Source organism: Mustela nivalis, assembly GCF_964662115.1.
Source record: "Mustela nivalis genome assembly, chromosome: 11".
In the NCBI taxonomy this organism is placed as follows: domain Eukaryota; kingdom Metazoa; phylum Chordata; class Mammalia; order Carnivora; family Mustelidae; genus Mustela; species Mustela nivalis.
The window spans coordinates 96,626,575-96,649,937 of NC_139030.1; the positions used below are offsets into that span (position 1 = coordinate 96,626,575).

The following is a 23,363-nucleotide window of genomic DNA, read 5'->3' on the forward strand; positions in this document are numbered from 1 at the left end:
CCGTGTAGCTCTAGAGCTAATATATTGATTAAATCTCGGCTACCACTAACCAGATGTGTGTTCTTAACATGAAAAATTCTCTGTGCCTCGGTTTCATCATCTGGGTTCATCATCTCATGGGTTGTAGTAAGGATTAAATGAGTCACTTCAGGGGCACCTGGGTGGCTCAGTGAGCTAAGCCCCTGCTTTTAGCTCAGGTCATGATCCCAGGGTCCTGGGATCGAGCCCCGCATCAGGCTCTCTGCTCAGTGGGGAGCCTGCTATCCCCTCTCTCTCTGCCTGCCTCTTTGCCTGCTCATAATCTCTCTCTCTCTCTCTGTCAAATAAATGAATAAAATCTTAAAAAAAAAAAAAATGAGTCAGTTCACATAAAGCACTTTTTTTTTTAAAGATTTTATTTATTTATTTGTCAGAGAGAGAGCGAGCAAGAGCGAGCACAGGCAGACAGAGTGGAAGGCAGAGTCAGAGGGAGAAGCAGGCTCCCTGCGGAGCAAGGAGCCCGATGTGGGACACGATCCCAGGACGCTGGGATCATGACCTGAGCCGAAGGCAGCTGCTTAACCAACTGAGCCACCCAGGTGTCCCCACATAAAGCACTTTGAACTGTGTCCCACACTGGAAGTTCTCAGTAAGTCAATTATTATTGTCATTTTTGCCTGAATCCCAAATCTCACTAAGTTCATCTGTCCGAGTTAAAATTTTTATCCTTTTGCTGATAGCTCCGGAGGTGAAAACCAGATCTAAACTGTTGTTGCTAGAAGCCTATGGTTGCAAATATACCCACCTGAAATTTAAGTGCTAGTAGGTTTGATAGCTCTTCTTGATCTGCAAGCCACCTGGTTCTACCAAGTCAGGAGAAGAAACCTTATGGGAATCAAGTCTGGTATTTATTTAATACCTTGAAATCTACATTCTTAGTCCCAGAACCCTCATCAAATTTCTGATACATTCACTTTTCCTTCTATTTAATCTTCACTATTTAAATAACTTAAAAGATTTATTACAGGTGCACTTGGGTGGCTCAGTCAGTTAAGTCCCCGAATTTTGATTCGGCTCGGGTCATGATCTCTGGGTTTTGAGACAGAGTCCCACATTAGGCTCTGTGCTCAATGCAGAGCCTGCCTGAGATTGTCTCTCTCCCTCTCCCTCTGTCCCTCCCCTGACTCATGCATGCATGCTTTCTCTAAAGAAATAAATAAAATCTTTAGAAATAAATAAATAAAATAAAAGATTGATTATACAGTGTACAGTTTAATAACTCCAAGCACATAATCTATAATCACATACATAAGAGCCCTCCAGGCAATACACTCCATACTGGGAAAGGAAAATGACAAGAGCTATCAGCTGGAAATTCTAGGTTCTAGGACTCAACACATACCAGAGTCACCTTGGGCAAGAGTCTATTACTGAATTTCAGGGTATTCATCTGTAAATGGTAAAATTTGGTGCAAATTCTATAAATAACAGAGGATGTAACAGACTGATAGTTATGTTTCTAAAGTTATTCTGTTATCTGTTATCAAGTAAAATAATACCCCTTATTTTCCAGACCTCAGATTCCTGATCCTCTTAACCACCTGGAAAGTGGCCTTTGAAATCATTATTTTAAAGGCGGGGCATCTCTTACACTTGGCTGAGAAGACTTCAGGTCTTTATTCAAGGTTATTAACTCTTGATTTACCTAAAATGCTAATAATTTTGGTTATTTCTTATTCTGGCTATAACATATTAAAAAGCAAAGGGGCTGGGATGACACAGCAGGTTCACTGGGAGCCAAAATGACAGCCCACAGCACAAAAACAGCCACGATGTGTAGTCCACTGCTGGTCTAGAAAGCAAACGATCTTATGTGCTTTGGTGAGTGCTATGAAGTGTGTAAACCTGGTGATTCACAGACCTGTACCCCTGGGGATAAAAATATATGTTTATAAAAAATAAAAGATTAATAAAAAAAAAAAGTGAAAATACATCTAACATATATTCTATCAAAGAAACAAAAAATACCCATTTTGAAAGGATTCTTTCAAAAATAACTCATTTTTTTAAGGTTAGCATTTTAAGGAATAAACTAGTTATCTTCAAAACCGCCTTAATGTGAAACAATCCTGTCCCAGCAACCTTATATTTTCTAAGTTTCACAATACCAGACCTTTAAAAATAGCCCTTTCTAGGTTTTAGGCAATGGGAAAAGATAGGTGAAAATTTACATCATTTCAGCATACACAACTGGGTAAGTGAAGCTGTGATAATTTTGAGCGGTTTTAAAATAGAACCTTACTACAGCTTTCAATCAAGTGCTTCCATGAATAGAAAAATAGAAAACAAGAGACTGTTAGGAAATCCTTACACCAAGCAAACCCAGAATCAACTGATGACAGAACATCGGGCAAGAGATTATGAAGCGTCAGGAAGGAGAAAGTGTACTTTGTTGGAGGAACGGAACACCTGTTACAGGTCTGCTCCACATGCCGGTCTCCCCCACACTGCCCCTTGGCTGGTTCTCCATGTACCATTTGATAAGCTAAGGCTCAGAGTAGTGCCATGATTTCCCCAAGTGACAGAATCAGAATGCAAATTGAAACCTTTCGCTCTAACCTAAAGCATACTTTCCACCATGCCACACTATTACTTTGCTCATTGCACAAATCCTGACTGCACCTCTCCCTTGCATCCAGCAGTTCTCGATGCTGATGGGCCATGCATTCCTTCATTCCTCTTAGCATTCCCACTTCTTACCATCCAAACTTTTCTTTTTATCCCACAGTTACCAAAGGCTCTCTTGGCATATGGTATAACACTTCAAGTAAGTATAAATCCAAGGGTTTCTGGGTGGCTTAGTGGGTTGAGCCACCAACTCTTGATTTCAATTCAGGTCATGATCCCAGGGTGGTGAAACTAAGCCCCAAGTGGGGCTCCATGCTCAGCAGGGAGTCTGCTCTAGGATTCTCCCTCTCCCTTTCCCTCTGCCCCCCACCACTCACTTGTACATGTGCACACTCTCACTCTCTCTAAATATTCAAAATAAGTAAATAAATATGAATCCAATTCTCTAAAGGGAATATGCTTCTCCTCTGTAATTATGCAAACTTTTCAAATTAACACCGTGACAACACCAAACAACACAGTGCACTAGAAGAGTAAAATTTCCATTACCCTAAGGCTCAGGGCGGCCTGACCAAATTAATGCAATTCCAAGGGAACCAATTTATACCAAAGGAGATGTGGATTTACCTTATAAGGTTTAATCTTACATTTCTGAAATCATTAACCAATAAAAATAAGCAATAGCTCCCCAACATACAGAAAATAATTATGCTTAGAGGAAAAAAAAACACTCAGCCCACCCTACAAATGAATGGGATTTAAACACTCTACTGAGCATTATGCTTTGCTCAAGAGGACTATGGCAGACTTTCTGTAGGGCACTTCTGCAGTATTACATCAAACTATGTATACACATGTCCTATGACACAGCAATCCTGCTACTAGGTTTATGCCCCTAAGAAACTTTTACACAGGAAGAGGGTCCACAGGTCCATTACAATATGGCTTGTGTTGTAGAGACCTGAAGGAAATCTAGATGTTGTCCCATGAGGAAATGAAAGAGTGTTAGATACCCTCCACGGGGTACTCTCCAACAGTTAGCTAGATGGGAGAGATATACGCAGTTACAGGCATAGGTTTTTAAACATTGTTTTGAGTAGAGATCTGTGGTAAAACATTATTTATAAAATAAAATTAAATGCCATTAAAACTGTAATATCTATGTTTATAAGAACACATGCAAATTGGGGCACTGGGTGGCTTAGACGGTTAAGCATCTGCCTTCGGCTCAGGTCATAATCCCAGGGTCCTGGGATGGAGCCCCACATCGGGTTCCCTCCTTGGCGGAGAGTCTACTTCTCCCTCTGCCCTTCCCCCCACTTATGCTGACTCTCTCTCTCTCTCTCTCTGTCATTCAGCTCTCTCTCAAGTAAATAATTTTAAAAAGAATTATTTAAAAAAAAAAAAACTCATACAAATAAAGACCATGTCAAACACTTTAGGATGATTGCCTCATTAGGATAGGCGTGGGGAGAGTAAGATACCGGAGAGGGACAAGAATGAAAACATTCTACAGTACTGGGCCTCATCCAGGCCAATGATGCAGTGTGCCATGAATGAGAAAGATGATCAACGGCATGAATGGCATGTGTACAGCAGCCCTCTGCACCTGAAGTTATGTGAAAATTAAGGGATATTGGTCATAATCACCAAAGCATGCTATTTATGAAAGCATGACTTCTTTTCTACTACTCTTCAAGTCAATGTGAAATACTGATTTTTACCACTAATATTTGTTGTACATAGTAAAGATTCAATAAATAGCATGTTATTGAAAAGAATACATGCATTCAAAAAATACTTATTTCATAAACACAGAGGAAATATCTTTGCTGGCTCACAGGTAACACAGAAGAAAATTACTAGTTATTGATGAAAGGTTTTTACATGAATTTATCAGAAGTTGGCCCGTTTTGAACAAAGACAAATGATCAAAAACTTGGCCAATTTAAGGTGCACACCCTTAAACACAAGGGGCTTGCTGTGTGCATGTAAAAAGAAAATATTCAATCAGATTTGGATGCTATATCTGTTAAGAATAATAAATATAGGGGCACCTAGGTGGATCAGTCATTTAAGCATTGACTCAATTTCAGCTCAGGTCTTGATCTCAGAGTAATGAGTTTAAGCCCGGTGTTGGGCTCTATGCTTGGCATGGAGCCTACTTTAAAAAGTAGTAATAATAAATATAAAAAATAATTAATATGAAAATATGTTCTTTATATATTTTGGATATTAAACCCTTCTCAGATACATTATTCACAAATATCCTCTCCCATTTGGTGGGCTGTTTGTTTTGTCGATGGTTTCCTTCAGGGTGCAAAAGCTTTTTATTTTGGTGTAGTCCCCAGTAGTTGAATTTTGCTTTTGTTTAGAGTACATTTATCGTGATGAGCACTGAGTAATGTAGAGAACTGTTGTATCATTATATTATACACCTAAAACTAATATAATACTGTATGTTAATTATGCTATAATTAGGGGAGGGGTTAGGGAAAGGGTGGTAGAGTTATGGACATTGGGGAGGGTATGTGCTATGGTAAGTGCTGTGAAGTGTGTAAACCTGGCAATTCACAGACCTGTACCCCTGGGGCTAATAATACATTATATGTTCATTAAAAAATTTTTAAAATTATTTTAAAAATTATGCTATAATTAAACTCTTGATCTCAGCTCAGGTCTTGATCTCAGGGTCATAAGTTTGAGCCTCACCCTGGGCTCTATGCTGGCTGTGGAGTCAACTCAAAAATATATTTATATCTATCTATCTATCTATCTAGAAGGAACTCAGTGTGCTTTTGATATTGTTCTCCCCAATATAATGGAATAAGATACCAATTAATTTGGGGGCATCAAGTTTGATTTTTAAAATAACCTACTATTATCTCCAAAGAAGACACTAAAAATATTTTTAAGTTACTGCATTTCAATTTTAACCACAACACTAAATCATTTTAACATATTTCAATGCAATTTTAGGGGAAAAAAGAAACCCTAAATTACACTTAACACATTGGGTCTTATGTCTACTAATGGGTAGTTACTAACTGTTCTCTTAATAGACTGATTAAGTTCAAGTCATCTGTAAAACACACTGAGACAAAAAATCTGGCAGAATTCATCCTCAGATTGCTTTCACCTTGCAGAAAGTTCTTCCAGACTTCAAAATACCATTTTCTTAAACTGCAAAAGGCTCCTGCTGTTTAATAGTACTGAACACTGGCAGGGAAAAACTATAAATAACTTCTTACACGTTTAAAAAAATAATACTTTCCAAGTATTACAAAAATTCTTTTTATAACTTCCCAATCTTCTCTTCTTGAAAAATTATCTGTATTCTTAGTTCATTTTCTAGGGAATACCTACAAGCAGACCCTTGGTTATTTTGAAGGGACAATAGCAATCTCATGACCAATTTCTAGACACTGCTGTCTAATTGAAGTAGACTAATACTCAGTCTCTATGATTGAGAGGCTTTTAAGTGCAAAGAGTGAAACTGGGAGGTAAAAAATGACAGAGAGATTGAAGAAAAGGGCTTCATCAGGCAGCCACAGTCTAAGAATCAGCTACCTCAGGCCTGGAGGTGTTCTGGAACACTCTAGAAGACAACTCAGTGGGGTAAGAAGGGATGTGAAAATCAGCTGGGGAGCTGGACTACATGTCTCTCAATGTATGTAAGTCCCATCTCTCATGATTCAAAGGAAGTTCAAGAAGAAGCTCTAAGTTGTTCTTGGAAACCAAATATACAAATATACCTGAAATCTCGCTCAAGAGTCACAATTACAGCCTTTGTAAATCCCTCCAATTTCAAAGTGGAGACTGAAAAGTAGCACACTTTAGCCAAATCAGCAAAAGCAGAAAGCTCACCTAACTCTCTCTCCTTTAATACAAGAAATAAGACCCTTCAAAGGGCATTTATTTTATTTTGTGTTTATTTCCAGTTTTTATTTAAATTCTATTAACATAGAGTGTAATATTAGTTTTGGGAGTAGAATTTAGTGGTTCATCCCTTACATATATCACCCAGTGCCCATCACAAGTGCTCTCCTTAACACCCAATACCCATTTAACTCATATCCCCATCCACCTCCCTCCGTCAGCCCTCAGTCTGTTTCTCGGTAGTTAAGAGTCTGTTTTATGGTTTGCTTCTCTCTCTCTCTTTCCCACTCTTTCCCCGGCTCTGTCCATCAACTGATAAATGGATGAAGTTATGGCACACACACACACACACACACACACACACACACACAAAATGGAATATTAGGCATAAAAAAGAATGTAATCTTGTCATTTGCAATGACGTGGATGGAGGTAGAGTGTATTATGCTAAGCTAAATAAATCAGTCAGAGAAAGACAAATACCATATGATTCATTCATATGTGGAATTTAAGAATTAAAAGGACATTTGTATCTTGACTTTAGACTCTGAAGAACAACCAGAATAGAAAATATTCTGTAATTAAATCCAAGTCTCAAAAGATAATTTGGACTACACTTTCTTCAAGTGTCAAGAAAACACCTCTATTTAAATTTATTTAAATTTATTTAAAATAAATAAATAAAAGCATGAGGGTGATACATTCAAAGCCCTAAGTGAGAACTGGAAGATGACAGAGGGTCAATGGATGGAGAAGCATGGCAGGAAAGTATCCCCCACCTACCCAGATCCCCCTCCCAGGTGAAGGCAGATGACGGTGCATTCAGCTCAAAGACACACGTGCTTAACTTCTTGGTTTTCCCTTAGTGCCAAGAATGGAGTAAAGACTGACTCTCTGAATTTCACACAAACGGAAGGAGACGGACTTCAACGCTACTCTAGGAAAAGCACTTTTACAGTGCTGTTGGTCAAATCATACTGAGAAAAACATTTGGATTCCAGGGTCTGTACTATCCGCTGCTGTGGTAGAGATTAAGTCTTCGCACCAAGTGAATGCAGTAATTATCATCCATTAGGACGGCTAACCACCCACATACCTGTGCATCACACCTGCTCAGTAACACCTAAGGATCTGTGGCTTTTTTTTTTTTTTTTTACTTTGAGAGCCATGTAATTTAATTATTACTGATCAGGAAGTGGACTTCAAAGAAAAAGCCAAAAATATCGGTTCTCTTTTGGCTTTCTATACAGCTTTGCTATAGGACAATGGGCAAAACATTATGAAATTCTCTACACTGACATTGATATCTCCTAATCAGTATAACTAGGCATTAAGCAACCTTCTAGACTGGGCCTTATAGGAAGAAAAAAGAATTGCCTTCATATAAAACACCCCCAAAATAACTTTTTAAACAAGTTAGGCCATTTTTAATCATAAAGAGTACCTCCATACAGCAGCTCTTGAGGAGAGCTATCAAGTGAAAACAAGGAAAATGCAGTCTGGGCACGGTGGTGATGGTGCTGGGTACAAAGATGCCTGCTGCCTTCAATCCACACACCTGAAAACCCTGACTCAAACTGCTCTTATCAAAATAATATCTAATCATGTCTTAGAGTTTGTTCCTTTTTTTTTATAGTTCACCAAATCAAAAGGACACAAAGAGCCCAGGTATTCAAAGCTGGTGAAAAGACAGATATAGCAGCGCTGTCACTAAATGTTTACATTCAGTCACGAGTACCTTAGTGATTATACAGGAACAGAGTTAACTAAACAAAGGGAAACATGCACATCTGCATTGCTAACCTTGGTGAAATATCAGTTCTCCATCTTTATAGTTCATGAAACTGCTCCTAGCTGGAAAGCTGGATCAGGTAGAGATACCAGTGAGAGAAGGATGCAAAATAACTCCCTGTATCAACAGTCCGTCACTCATATGTACCCAGTAAAGACTGTTCCTTAACAAACATTGACTCGTTGGCAAGAAAAAATGAGTGCTCAGAAGAGTTACTGCCCCCACACCCAACCAAAAGCTTTATCTACTCATCCTTGAATTAGTCCTTCAAAATTCAGCTCAACCATCTCTTCCTCTGTGTAACTTTCCCTCATCCCACCCTGAATTATAAGAAGTTATATCTCATTCTTCTTTGTTTCCCCATAATGTAACAAAGCACAGTGGGACTGAGTGAGGGCTGGCGAGGCTAATCGTCACATAAAGAAACCCTTTACCATCATCTGAATAGCTTTAAAGAGCAAAGCATCTCCTCGGGGTCAAGTACCAGGTCAGTCAGTACTTAATGAATAAATACTAACAGTGATGAGGAAGAGCCTCAGACGCAATTAAGTCTCTAAGAAATTCTAGGGATGTATAAGAGACATAGTCTTGTCCTTATGCTGCGAGATCCTGCCTGTCACATAGCTTAGCCTGATTTATTGCATGTGTGAAGTCATTTGGGCAAAAAATAAAGAAAGAAGAAATGATATGTGCACTCTACAATGTGTTAGAGATTTTCTGCCTCTTACTTGAAAAAATATGCCTGTAAGAAAGATAAATACATTTTTCATTTAAAAATTATCTTAATTGAAATAAGGACTTGAAACTACTGCAGAAATGGTCTTATGGAAAAGCTGTTATAGATTGGTTTTTAAATATAGCTGAAACATAAACCACATGGATATCATCATGGAAGATGAATTAGGTTGACTGTTTACAAAGATCACTTTTATAAGCAAATCATAATAAACAATAGTTAAGATTCTAATACTGGGGATTCTAATATTACAATTAATTTTAAAGGATTAGTGAAAATTACTCTAAATGATGATTCTAGCCTATGAATCATCAAAAACAATGGTTCTAGAAATAACACACTTCTTATTGGTATCAGATGGCCAAGAATCTTAATGAGCCCTTTTATCTGATGTCAAGCTCTTACTTTATATAAATCTATACTGTAGTAAGAGGAAATTTTAATATAGTATTGTTTAAGGCTAGATATACACAAAGTATAATAGTACTGAAAATAAAGCAAGATGTAAAAGACAAGTGATGCTGAATTTATTTATCTGAGTTCACCTTTGTAGAGTTTTTCAAACATAATTCCAGTGGGATTCCTTCATCACTAACAAGTGTCTCAACTCTCAAAGGCTGTGATAGTGGGCACCACTGAGTTCTGATCCCGGCTGTCACTTATTAGCTGTGCGATTTTGTTTCTTTCTCTAAGCCTGCTTTTTCTCTCACTCCATCTCTCACCTCTCTTGCTTACCTTCAGACCCTTACATTCTAACCCTCAAACCTTTGGCCAACTCCTAAGTCTCAGATCTGAGCTTAGACATCTAAGTTTCCCATCCATTCCCATCCCTACTACGTACGAATAAAGCATCCTTTCTTCCTCCCCTCAAACCCTGCCCTGTCCCCGAACCCCACCATGGCACAATTCAGACTGTCACTTAAACAGCTATAAACTTTGTTCTCTTCCATTATTCTGTAAGCTTCATGAGGCAAGGACTTTTCTTTGATGGCTTCAACAATGTCTGGCACTTAGCAGGTACTAAATACGCATTTCTGAAATAAGAAGTGCTCAGAATGGTTTATAAAAGGTTTCAATCCATGGAAATCTACTGATAAATCTGCCAAGGCTGGAAAGAACTTCATGCACTTGGCTAATAGAGAACGTCAACATGAAATGTCCATTTAAGTGTAATATTTCTTGTCATTCACAAAACCATGGTTGCAGATATTAACGATTATACAATCTAACGTCGTGGCAACATCAGAGCAAAAGGGATGTTCCTCCATGACAGGAAAAAGTTTATATCTCGAGACAGACAGATAAACTTCTTTTATCAGATCAACTTTTTTCAGATAATAGTAATTATACCCCCCAGAATGCGGCTTTTCTCACCTGTCAGAAAAATAAGATCTACATTCAGTAACTACCATGATTAACTCATCTCAGATGCCTAGTATCATCTAATCCTCTCTGCTTTTCAATTTTTTGTCAAGATTAACTTCTGCCACAATTTTTATAAATTTATCTGTCTTCAAAAGACCAAGAAGTGAAGTGCCCAGTTGGTTCAGGCAGGAGAGCATGCAAATCCTGATCTCAGGGTCATGAATTCAAGTCCTACTCTGGGTGTGGAGCCTACTTAAAAAAATAAATAAATAAAAAAGACCAAGAAGTGGCCAAAGAATTAATCAGATTCAAGTTTTACTTGCCCACACTGTGCCTTAGGGTGGATACCTGGGAAGGGTCTTTTTTAATCATTAGTGAAGACACAGCCTCTTAATTCATTAGATATGTCTTCTATTTCCTCAATTAAATAAATAGTGCAATATGATCCCACTGACAGTTAGATCCCTTTGATTTTGCTAGAAATTCTTAGATGACTTTTTTTTTTTTTCTCTGTGGGACTAGAGGGTATAGCCACAGATTTCTCTTTTCTGGCCAATCACAGTATTATCTCTGGGAACTTAGAGTCTAAATCTAGCCCTTATGACCCTCCTTATTTCCTCAGCCTGGTGTTGCATTTCCCTGGGTTCCAACACCTATAACAATTATTGTCAATACGCAAGAGGGTATGGGATAAGAAAGTCTCATAATTACCACAGGCAGAGAGCAAACATCCACTGTCTTTAACCACCCAAGAGTTATACTAAATCTCATCTACCTATGGAAATAAAGAATCAGTACATAAATACCAGTGGCTTAACTCAAATTTTATTTTTAATGTTTCTGTTATTATGTTTAAATATGGGGGCACCTGGGTGGCTCAGTGGGTTAAAGCCTCTGCCTTCGGCTCAGGTCATGATCTCGGGGTCCTGGGATCGAGACCCGCATTGGGCTCGTGGGGAGCCTGCTTCCTCCTCTCTCTACCTGCCTCTCTGAGTGCTTGTAATCTCTGTCTATCAAATAGGTAAATAAAATCTTTAAAAAAATATATATGAAAGTCATTTCTCAAACTATTTTGAAATTAGGTCAGATACACATCCTAAAAACTGGTACTAGAACCTATTAATATGTAGGCAATATTTACTTTATTATACATTTTTCAAGTTTCTGGACCCGATCTACCAGCATATAGATGTGTCATCCAAAGCATCCAAAGTAATATGGGGTTAACTCTCCAACCAGAAATGCCAAGGGAGACCCAAAATGTACTCACCTCCTCAGAGAAAATATGGCAAAAAGAAGAGCTACCCAGCACTACAGAATCAAAATGTTCAGACCTAGACAGGAAAAGATGCCTGCAGGAGAGGAAACCCCTGCAGCAGCCCATCCCTGACAGCAATGGGAAACTTACAACACTCAAAGGCTTCTAGGACATATGAAAATCAATATTCATCCGCATCATACTACACATGACACAGTGGCAATCAATACTTAGAGCAACTTTGAGGACCTCTACCTGTTAAGATTCCTCAGCATCACAGAAATGTCTTCAAAGCCACCAAAATAGTTTGACCCTTCCTAAAGTACATAAATGCAAAAGAGACCAAAATCTCTCAAAACAGTACTTGGAAATTATAGTAGGAATATTAGCTAGGAAAGATCTACCAATTAATAAGTGGAAGCTTAATGCTGAATGTGTCACTGCAATAATAAAAGAATTAGGATGTGTGCTCATTTTTTAAGGCCACCATAACAAAGTACCATAGCCTGGCGACTGAAACAACAGAAACTTATTTCCTCCTGGTCCTGGAAATTGGAAGTCCAAGATCAAGGAGTGCACAGGGTTGGTTTCCTCTGAGATCTCTCTCCTTGGCTTGCAGATGGCCACCTTCCCACCGTGTCTTCACATGGTCTTTCCTCTGTGCACACAGAAGTCTATGTCCAAATTTCTTCTTCTTATAGGAACACTGGTCATATTGAGTTAGGGCCTACCCTAAAGACTTCATTTTAACTTAATCACCTCTTTAAAGTCCTTTTCTCCAGTAGCCCGTGGGTTGCTCAGTCAGTTAAGCATCTGATTTCAGCTCAGGTCATGATTTCAGGGTCCTGGGATCAAGTCCCACACATCTGGTTCCCCACCCAGCCAGGAGACTCCTTGTCCCTCTGCCTCTCCACCAACTCATGCACATGCTCGCTCGCTCTGTCTCTCTCTCAAATAAATAAAATCTTAAAAAAATAATAATAAAGTCCTTTTCTCCAAATATGGTTACATTCTGAGGTACTAAGGGTTAGGACTTCAACATATGAATTCAGGAGGGACATAGTTCAGCCCACACAGATGGTCTGCTCAACAAATGGGATTATTTGAAATCCTACTGGGGACGTCTGGGTTTTCTTTACATTGTTAAATTTGACTAAAATAGTTCAATTCTTTTTTCCTACTTAATGTGAACAGATGAGCAGTCATTAGCATTATGCCCAGCTCATTTGTAATTTAACAGTCCAGTGCTGTGATCAAAGCAGAACTGAGTAAGACTCCAGACTGAATCCCATGCTGAATCCCAACACAGTACTAAATCTCACCAGTCCTCAAGCTGCTCAGCTGTAAAATGGGGATTTTCACATCTTCCTCACAGGGGTCTAAAGGTATTTAAATAGGAGAAAATGGGTAAAGGGCTTAGCGGAAGGTCCATCATCATCATTGCTACTGTAGCAGAAAGCCTTCCTTCTGCAGAGTCAGAAGTCAGGAAATAGAGGATTTAACCTATGCATTAGGACCGACGGGCAGAAAATAAGATGGAAGTGGGGGGTCATCACTGGCGCACTTCACCAGCCAATCTTTGTTCAGAAGTCCTACAAATCCACAAGCTGAGATGGAAGACAGAACAGTTCAGTCTTGCACTAGCATACAGGCCATCTGCCTCATACTCTTCTTTAGCCACTCACTCCTGGTCCTAACTCCTGGTCCTATTCACTCATGAAAGGAAAATGGGGCAGGAAGCCTGTCTCTTCTCTACATGTTCCTTCTTACAAACCAAATTTAAGTTCAAATCTCCAAATCTGCAGAGCTGAAAGAGACTAAATTTTCCACTTAGAATCCAATGAATCCAAAAGGGCAGTTTGCCTTCCATCTACTCCTTGATAGTTTCAGTTTCTTCAAGTGAAGGGGTTCTCCAGTCTTCACTCCCTACAGGAATCTGATGCTTTCCTGCTCCCCACACCTTTGCTCCTCCACTTCCCTCTGTGCATTGTGCTTTTCTCCCTCCCGTATCTCCCCAGCTGGAAAGCATGTGCATGTAGCAGACTCTGCCCTGCCCCACTCTGCCCTGGCCCATGGGGCAGTGGGGGGAGTCAGGGGATTAGGGGCTAGCTGCAGGCAGCTGACTGGGAAGACCCAGATCCTGGACTCAGGACATGTTCTCTATCTAAGAGGAGGCAACAGAAGTACTCAAGAATTATTGCCCCCCAGAAACAGCCCTCAACCAACAACAGACTGGCAGTTGGTGGACAAAACTCCTGGTTTCTCACCCCTCAGTTGGATGACATCCTAGGGAAGAATTCCCCAACTGCCAGGGTTCCCTCAGCAGGAATGAGCCCCAGTGGGAAATCAGCTTTTTTCAGCTCCCTTCTCTTCCACATCTCACTTCCCCACTCTCTGAAGGTATTCCTGGAATGTTTCCCTCAGGTTCTGCTACCAAGGCACCTGAAGCCAAGACAGCATCCTTTAAGATGAACCATCGAATCCCACCTTCCCAATAAAACCTCCCCTTGGCACCAAGGCCTCACTTCCTATCATGTTTTAATACTATTTGTATATATTTTAATCCCATTTTTCCTACTGTGGTTTCCCAAAGAGGAGAATTCTTTTACACAGCTCTGAATTTCCTGGGTCGCTCAGCACAGTATCTTATGCAAACAAGATGCTCAGTAAATGTTTGTTGACTGAATGAAGAATAAATTAACCATAATAATCAACACAAAAGTCAGGCACTTTATTTAACCTAACTGAAACTACATCAGTGTGGCTCTTTTCTTCTTTCAAAAGCATTGCATGAACTACTTTTAATGAGCAAATTATTCATCTTAAATCAAACACCCCTGATTCCCAGAAAAAATCAGAACAAAGACTTTTTCCTAAATCCAGAACTACCTTACTGAATGTATTACTTTGAGTTTTTCATCATGCCATTACACTTATCTCTTCTTTGAGTGTCTCCTTTTCCATGTGGTGACACTAAAACCACTTTAACCATCTGCATCCTTACAGCACCCCAATATTCTGCACACACTCATCAGTACACAGACCCCATCCCTGAGTGAAGGGAAACATCACCTAGCTCCACATAGAAGAGCATCATAGTTGAGGTCTGGGTACTTTTCTCAGCTGGGCATGCTACACTGATTTTTCTGAGATTCGGGGTGGCCCAATGTCAAATGTCACCACTACCTATGTATGTATCTCAAGGCCAAATCTCATCATGATCCAGGTCTGCAGTGTCTCTCATAGGTTTGTTGGAGGATACAGAAGGCTTAACCTTTGTTGGGGGGCCAGTTACCACTCCATGTTCTAACCAACAGAGTATGTACATAAAAGAATATGGGACAAGCTTTGAACCCCAAATACATTGGAGAATGTGGCTGTAGCCTTGGATTAAGGGGCTTTCCCATGAGCCCACAGAGGTAGACTGACTCAGCCTAGCTACCTGGTTCCACACAGAAGAGCTACCATAACAAGTACCTGAATATTTGTTCTCACTACTGAGTGGAATCTAGAAGCACCAAGTGATTCCCCACCTTTTCCAAAAATAGATATGCTGGTGTGAGACACTCTCAAAGCCTAGTTCCATCATTTTAGAAAAAGCAACCCTGTTAATACCCAGATTATGGCCTAGTGGATGTCAGGTTCTACACACCCATGCTCACTACCTTCAGTGCGTACCAACCACAGGCCCAACTGTCTCTAATTTTTTCTTCAGTCCTCTTTCAGCAGGGAAAAGATCATATGGTATACCACCTTCTTCTCATCTACAAAGTCAGAAAAAATGCTAACTGAAACAAAAATGGACTTAATGCTGTTCTCATCAGGTCAGAAGCTTGATGAGATCCATGACTCTTTTCTTTAATGCTGAATCCCCCAACACACACACACACACACACAGGCGCACACACAGTGGGTGGGGGGGACTTTCTGATGTCTCTTCTTATAAGAACACTAATCCTATCAGATTAGGGATCTACCCTATGACTTCACTTAAACTAATTAACTCCTTATAGGCTTTATTTCCAAAGATAGTCATGTTGGGGGTTAAGACTTCAATACAGGAATTTTTGAGAGGCACAATTCAGTCCACAGCATTGGATGCACCCTTTCCAATTAGAAGACATGTAAGTACCACACATGATCTCATTTAATCCTTACAACAAGCTGCAGCTTAAGAAGAAAACTAAAGCTTAAGAAGTTAATAATATACCCACACAATGTAATAGTATGTATTTCTTTATTTAGTTTTAGGAACTTCCTTCTCCTTATTTATTTGTTTGTTTGTTTGTTTGAGAGAGAGAGAGAGAGAACATACATATACACAAGGGGGCAGAGGAAGAGAGAATCTAAGCAGGATCCACAGGCAGTATGGAGCCAACTCGGATCTTGATCCCACAACCTTGGGATCATGACTGGAGCTAAAATCTAGAGTCAGACACTGAACTGACTGAGCCACTTAAGTGCGCCACAATGTCGTATTATTTGATGCAACATAGATGAACCTTGAAAACATTATGCTAAGTAAGAGGGGCGTCACAAAAGGCTACAAGTTGTATGGATTCATTTATATGAAATGCCCAGAACAGGCAAATGCACAGAGACAAAAAGTAGATGAGTGGTCGCCAAGGGCTTAGAGAAGAGGGGAAAGGAAAGGTACAGGGTTTCTTTGTAGAGAAACAAAAATGTTCTGGAATTAGATGGTGATATAACTGCACAAGTCTATGAATATAACACAAACCACTGGATGGTACGCTTTAAATGAGTGAATTTTATGGCATGGGAGTTATTTAAACTGTTACTAAAAAGAAGAAACTTGCCCAAGGTCACACGGCTGGTAAATGGCAGCCCCCAGATTCAAACTCAGGTTGTCTGATTCTAGAACCTGTGCTCTCAACCTTTATGTAGCTCTGATTACTGTTATTCCCTAAAACAGGTGAAGACACCAGCAAATTAAATGGTAGGTAATCGGTTTGGGCATAATTCCAATCACAAGTATGAAGGAGACAATCATTGGAATCCCCCGGACTTCCAGGATCAATATACACTAAGCACGGTTAATCTAGTAAAACTTCTTAAAAGATTCTGAACTTGTTAAACCAGTTAATCTAGAAGGGAAACAAAACAAAATTGAAAGGGGGAATATCCTAAAAGGAAAATGACCAAAAGTCCTGTGAGGCCGCAGCAAGGATTTTTTGGGGCTAAGTAACATGTAAATCCAACGGTGTGACATCCATGCTTACTGCCCGCCTATGGCTTTCCACCAAACACATCTCTGTAGATGCTCTGTGGGTGATGGCCCTCCATGACCTGGCTACATGGCTTCCTCTCGGCCTCGTCTCCTCATTCCACCCCACTGCACTTGCTCTCCCCACTGTCCTCAGCTTTCTAGCTTTGGGGGTGACTCATATTTGACAATCAGGTTTCAACTCAATGTCCCTCCTCTGACAGACCTTCTGGCTTCTGTGACATCCAAATCATGTTGGCCACCTCCACGTGTGGCTCCTCTGATCACATATGATCTGTCTTTAGTGAGTGAGTGAAGCTCTATGGCGGGAGATGGGGACCCTCCCCATCCTATTCCCAGCAGCATCAGCACCACTGTGGTCCCAGGCATACAATGGATGCTTGCTCAACATTTGCTGAACAAACACATCTCTGCCATGAGATGCCTCAGCAAGCCAGGGCCTTACTTGTCCACACTATAAAAGCACAGAGTCAGCAAGTCCCCCCTGTCAGGAACCCACCTCAGGTAGTCTTCATAAGCTGGCAGCACAGGCCTGGCAAACGCATGAACCATTTAGATTCCGTGGCCACCGCTTTGATTAGTTTGTGTTGATATCCATATACTCTCACTCCTTCACTGAGCCCACATACTTACCATATACATTTTTCTTTCCTATTCTTCAACAATTTAAAATTGTTGTAAATAGCATGGCCATTCCATGGTAGAAATGAGATCCCTCTTTCCTCAAAAGCTCTTTCAGTTCCTCTCTGACTGATTAATTTAGTTTACTCTAACATGGATCAGACTTTTTAGTTAACCCCAGCCATTGAAAGTCACTTAAACTAGAGACGTACCCAGTCCACACACATCATACTTTTATACAATTCCCCATCTCTGGGTCGCACCAGAATCGCACAATCATGCTGAGCTCAGAAGACCCGAGACTCTGCACCAGGGAGATATCCCACAAGTACAGACAGCTCTCATGCCTCCTTTCCACTGCATTTACTTTTCCCTATAAAGACCTCCATTTTCTCCCAGCTCAGTCTCTAATCTCCACCTGACCTCATCTCTATTCTTGCCCAGCCCGAATACGGATACTTAACTACCCAAGTAATTCACCAGTATTCAAAGAGCTGTGTCTCCACTCTTCTTCCCCTATGCTACCACCAGAAAACCTGATCCACAATCTGCTTCCTTTTTTTCTTTCACATGCTTAACTGATGGAGCCCACCAGGTTAAGGAGGAAGAAGAAAAAAAAAAAAAAAACCACCATCAGGAAGAAGGACTCAAAGACTGACATGTAACACATCATTTCTGGTGACGGTTGCTCATACGTTGTTCAACACAACCTTGGTAAGCTTCCTGACCTGTCCCTCCAGCAATTAGTCTAAATTTTCATCATTTTCCTCATCCTCAACCCATCCTCCCTGACCATCAAATCCCCATGGCAGATAAGGCTATCCTCAAGAAGGAAATCTCAAGAGGCATTTCCCAAATGCCATTCCTGCACCTCCAAACCAATCTCTACCTGCATATACCCATAGGTTGGGAATGCACTGTCCCTCCTGGTTCAAAACCACATTCTGCCCTTGTGCTGTTGGTCTCATGACTTTTTGTCCTCACCCAGATCTGGCTCCGTAAATTAACTCCTGTCTCTTCTGCATCTTCACCTCTCCCTCTTTCTAGCTCCCATTGCTCAGCCTGTCAACTTGCTGTGTTACACCTACCAGCCCACTGCTTGGCCCCAGTGCCCTCCTCCTCTTTCCCTCTCACCCAAACCTCTTCAGTGGACACCTGCTGTCTTCATATCACCTCCTCTCTGTCACTGCCAGCCTACTGGGATGTGGCTTCTGCCCCCAGAGCTTCACTGAAACTTACTGCCTTCAGACCTGTCATAACTTAACTGATAAATACAAAGGGCAATCTTGGCTCCTTATTCATTAGATCCTTTTGGATGTGAGGCCATAAATCACATCATTTTGTTGTGAACTTCTCGATTTATTCATTCTCCTGATTCTTCCCCGCCCCCCATTTCTCTGAGCACTCAGTCTCTGTCTCTTCATGGGTTTCTCTTCCTCTCCTCAATCTTTTTTTTTTTTAATTTTATTTATTTATTTGACAGAGAGAGATCACAAGTAGGCAGAGAGGCAGGCAGAGAGAGAAAGAGAGGAGGAAGCAGGCTCCCCGCCGAGCAGAGAGCCCGATGTGGGACTCGATCCCAGGACTCTGAGATCATGACCTGAGCCGAAGGCAGCGGCTTAACCCACTGAGCCACCCAGGCTCCTGTCCTGGTCATTATTAACATTATATGGGAATAACTCCCTACAGTTTCCAGCCCCCATCTCTCTCTCTCTTTTATTTAAAGATTTTATTTATTTATATGTTTGTTTGTTTGAGAGACCGAGTGAGTGAGAGAGAGAGAGAGAGTGCTCACAAGCCACAGAAGAGGGAGAGGGAGAGAGAAGCAGACTCCCCACTGACCAGTGAGCTCAATGCGGAGCTTGATCCCAGGACCCTGAGATATGATTTGAGCTTAACCAACTGAGCAACCCATGTGCCCCTCCAGTCCCCAAGTCTTTCCTGAGCTTCAGAGTATTACACCACCGATCTCCTAAACATGGCCTCATGTATGTCCCAAACCCTTCAAATCAATTCCAATTTCACAGCTTTTTCTCGTTATCATTTAGCCAGTTGTTCCCTGTGTTGCCCATTTCATCTGGATACAACCTTCTGCCTAGCTATCCAAACAAGGCACCTGCCAACTTTAACTCTTCATTTTGCTGTGTTATCTACATCCAAGTTTTCCTAATGATTTTTATCAACTGAAGATTTCTTGAGAGCATTTCCTTTCCGTGCCTCTTAGCACTTTCTGAGAGCAGAACTTCTGTTTATTCCCCTTACTTCATTTTTCAGACTCCAGAGGATAATGACCAAGATCTTAAGCATGACATACAAGATCTTCCATGAGTTGAGATGTCCCTGGGCCTACCTATCCTGACTCATGTCCCTCTGCCTCCGCCTTGTAATTTACCAAAAAGTTCAACAAAAATCTCATGCTTCCTGAACATGCCACACAACGAGATGCCCCTGCCTCCTTAGCACACACTCTTTCCTCTGTCTACATACAGCTCTCCATTTCCTCTCCCCCTTCCACCCACCCCCAACACTTCTCCCTCATGAACTCCTGCCCTCCAAGATTTAGCTCAACCATCACCATTTCCAGGATGACTTTTGACACTCCTCCTGCCTGCAGAGCTGCCTCTTTGGTGCTTGCATAGCACCCCATGCTTATCTCTAGCACAGCAAATCTCACGCTCTTCTAAAATTATGTATTTATCTATCAGTGTTTCCCAACTAGACTATAAGCTCTCCAAGGCAAGGACCACTCAGAGTATGTACTCAACTTGATTCCTCTGCATGTTAATACTAGAGATCAATAATGTTCTGAGGTGTCTTCAGACCTCTATGTCCAATGGACACCCCAAGTGAGCCTTCCTTGGTCATGGGGGGCTCTGTTGTGGCCATGATGTCTTCATGTTCAAAACACATGGCAATGTTGGTTGCTATCACCACCCTTCAGCCTGGAATGGCGGTCTCCATTGCAGTACAAGTTAAAGGAATAGAGGGCCTTAAACAAACTAAAATTAGCCATTCCTTGCTACTCAACATAGTTTAAGATTTGGCAAGACAAATCTCTTGGGCAGGTACAGTGCTGACACAGCAGGATGAAAGACACTCAACCAATGCCCAGCAGACTCAAAGAGGAAAACCTGCAAACCTTTACCACAGGAAATTCTGAGTTCTGCTGATTCATTCTGACTTAAAGCTGCAATAACACTTGAGTAAGGAGCACCCATGCTGACTCTGCACTTTTTTCTGCAGAGCTCACAGAATTTGGCATACAAGAAATTTAATAGTTGTTCTTTATACTCTTTTGCAATTTCTCAGATATTGACTGTGGTCACCTACATTATAGTGTCTGATAGCATTATGTGGTGTCTTTCTGGCAAAGATGCCGTCCTGGTCAAAATACTGCTAAGAATGTAAAATAATGATTGGAGCTCCCTCAGTTACAGAAAATCATACAGGACATATCTTTCACCAAAGAAAGTCTCACTGCTAGCTCAATTAGAAGCTAAAGAGTCCTGCTTAAGTAAACAGCTCTTGTTCAGGCTTTGTACAAAGATATCTGTACAACTGGTTCCAACCTGGGAAACAGCATTTAAATATCAACATAAACTCATGTTCAGAGAAAAGCTAAATAAATTTTCATTAGGAACAAATCCCTAAGAAACTGTATTAGAGAAAATTATAAAGCAAAGAACCTTCTCAACATCAGCATTGCAAGTTATCACTGTCTTTGTTCTTTGTACGAAAGCCATGCAAACTGCATAATGAAAAGTAAAATGGAAGAAATTTCTAGACTTACGTCTAATTATACTTGAGTCAGTGATTTATCATGCTTCCTATATATAGTAATCATTATAGTTAACATTTAATTAACTAGCATTACTTCAATATTTATTCCATCGAAAATCATACTAAGTACTCTATCTGAGATATTTAACAAGTTAAATGTTAAATGCCTTTTCTTTCAGGAAAAGAAAAAAAAGAATTAACCTCAGGCTTTTATATTTTTCTTTAAGTGCAATATGACATAATCGCTAGAAAATATCAATTGCTTCAACAAAGGCACTATTTTGACTAAAGCATCATTAGGAAGTAAAGTTTTATTGCACTTGCTTCTTAGCAGGATTATTATAACTAAATACTTACTTGTTCAGTGTGAGGTCAAGAATGAATTTAGAGCCAAAGGCTTCAATCTGGAAGCTTGCCTGGGCCAGATGGACAGCCTATGGATTCAAAGAGACAGAAAGAACTTTAGCTTCCTTTCCTGTCTTTAAAGCTGATTGTATGGATATCAATGATACTAAATAAGAAAAACATTTTTATGGATTGATGCACTTCTTCTGAGATTCTTGGGTAACAATCCATTTCTTTAAAAAGATACTAGGTACATTGTCGTGGCTTCACTTGGAAGACATAAATACCTGTGTAGCAAAGAACTAATAAAAGACCATCAGTCCTTTAAAATGAACCCATTGTGATAAAAATCAAAAGCATATTCAGCTGGACTTTCAAAGTGACTATGATGAATTATGCAAAAGGCTGACTAATTAAGGCTTGATTTCAGCCTATTTTTGTGCACAAAGCTAATAAATTCTTTCTGCACACCTAAGTGAAAAATCATGTCAGTGCTCGGCTCTTCATCAGAAACTGGAACTTTCTCTAAATGGAGTATCAGCAGAATGTGTCAGTAAAATGCAACCTTTTCCCTTTGGAAAGCACTTAGAACCATGCCCCTTGTGAATGTTCAGAGCTTCTGTCCCCTTTAAGGGTCACACATTTACAAATACTGCTGTTATTGCGCCTTAGCTCTATATACAAAGATTATCTCATCTAAACATGAGGCATATGTACTAAATGTTGAAGATTAATTTAGTTCATGGAAGTATCTTTAAAAAATGCAAATTAATGAATCAATGTAGTTTTGTTAAAGTACCACCCAAGATAAAATTCTCCTTTATCTCCCATCAGATAAAAACAAAAACAACAACAACAACAACAACCAAACAAAGAAGGATAAATGCAACACCTACAGTCGCTCCCTCTCCCTAATCACAAACATCCTTCCTGCAGACTTCATTCCTAAGGCTCAGTGGTGTCACAAATCATCTATGACGTGGTCCCTAGTCAAGCACAACTGCTGATGGGATAATCACTATAATAACCAAAATACAAAATAAAAAGGAAATTAACAAATATTAAATTTTAAATACAAAGCAATAAGAAAGAAGGAGCCCAAATCCCTGACACCTTGGCACACCACACCAAACCCCAAAGAACCATGTAGAGCAGGGTCATCGCACTTGATCTGGGCTTCCTGCATGCAGACAACTACATGACAGAGAAAGAAATTACTGTCTTGTTAAATGAGGTCTCCATCAGCAGTAGCAGAACCTCTATCTTCTGACACAAATATCATATACCCTTTAATCTAAATTCATTCTGTGTCTTGAAGCCTTAATTTTTACATGAAGATTTTGATGAATAATTTGTACAGGGGGAAATTTTTCCATTTCTGAGTCCCAAAAGTTTAAAAAAAAAAAAAGAAAACTTACTTCCTGAGGAATAAGATAAGCCCTTGGGCCTATTTTCTTTTAAGAATATTAAAGAGGGGTGCCTGGGTGGCTCAGTTGGTTAAATGACTGCCTTCGGCTCAAGTCATGATCCTGGGTCCTGGGTTCGAGTCCCACATTGGGATCCCCCTGCCGGCCCTGTGGAGAGCCTGCTTCTCTTTCTCCCTCTGCCTGCCACTCTCCCGGCTTGTGTACTCTCTCTCTATCTCTCTCTCTCTCTGTGTGCCAAAGAAATAAATTAAATCTTTTTAAAAAATATTAAACAGCTAATTAGAGTTCATTAATGTCACCCTGGCCCT

At 40.2% G+C, this 23,363-nt stretch overlaps 1 protein-coding gene across 3 annotated transcripts in view; it reads right to left on the reverse strand.

Moving 5' to 3' along the window:
- Positions 1 to 23,363, reverse strand: part of ADAM23 (ADAM metallopeptidase domain 23) — a 168,318-nt gene that overhangs the window by 103,751 nt on the left and 41,204 nt on the right. For all 3 annotated transcript variants that reach the window (XM_082690009.1, XM_082690007.1, XM_082690008.1), the window contains exon 3: positions 21,641 to 21,717. In XM_082690009.1, coding sequence (XP_082546135.1) covers positions 21,641 to 21,717 — 77 coding nt within the window. The remainder of the gene's footprint in view (positions 1 to 21,640; positions 21,718 to 23,363) is intronic.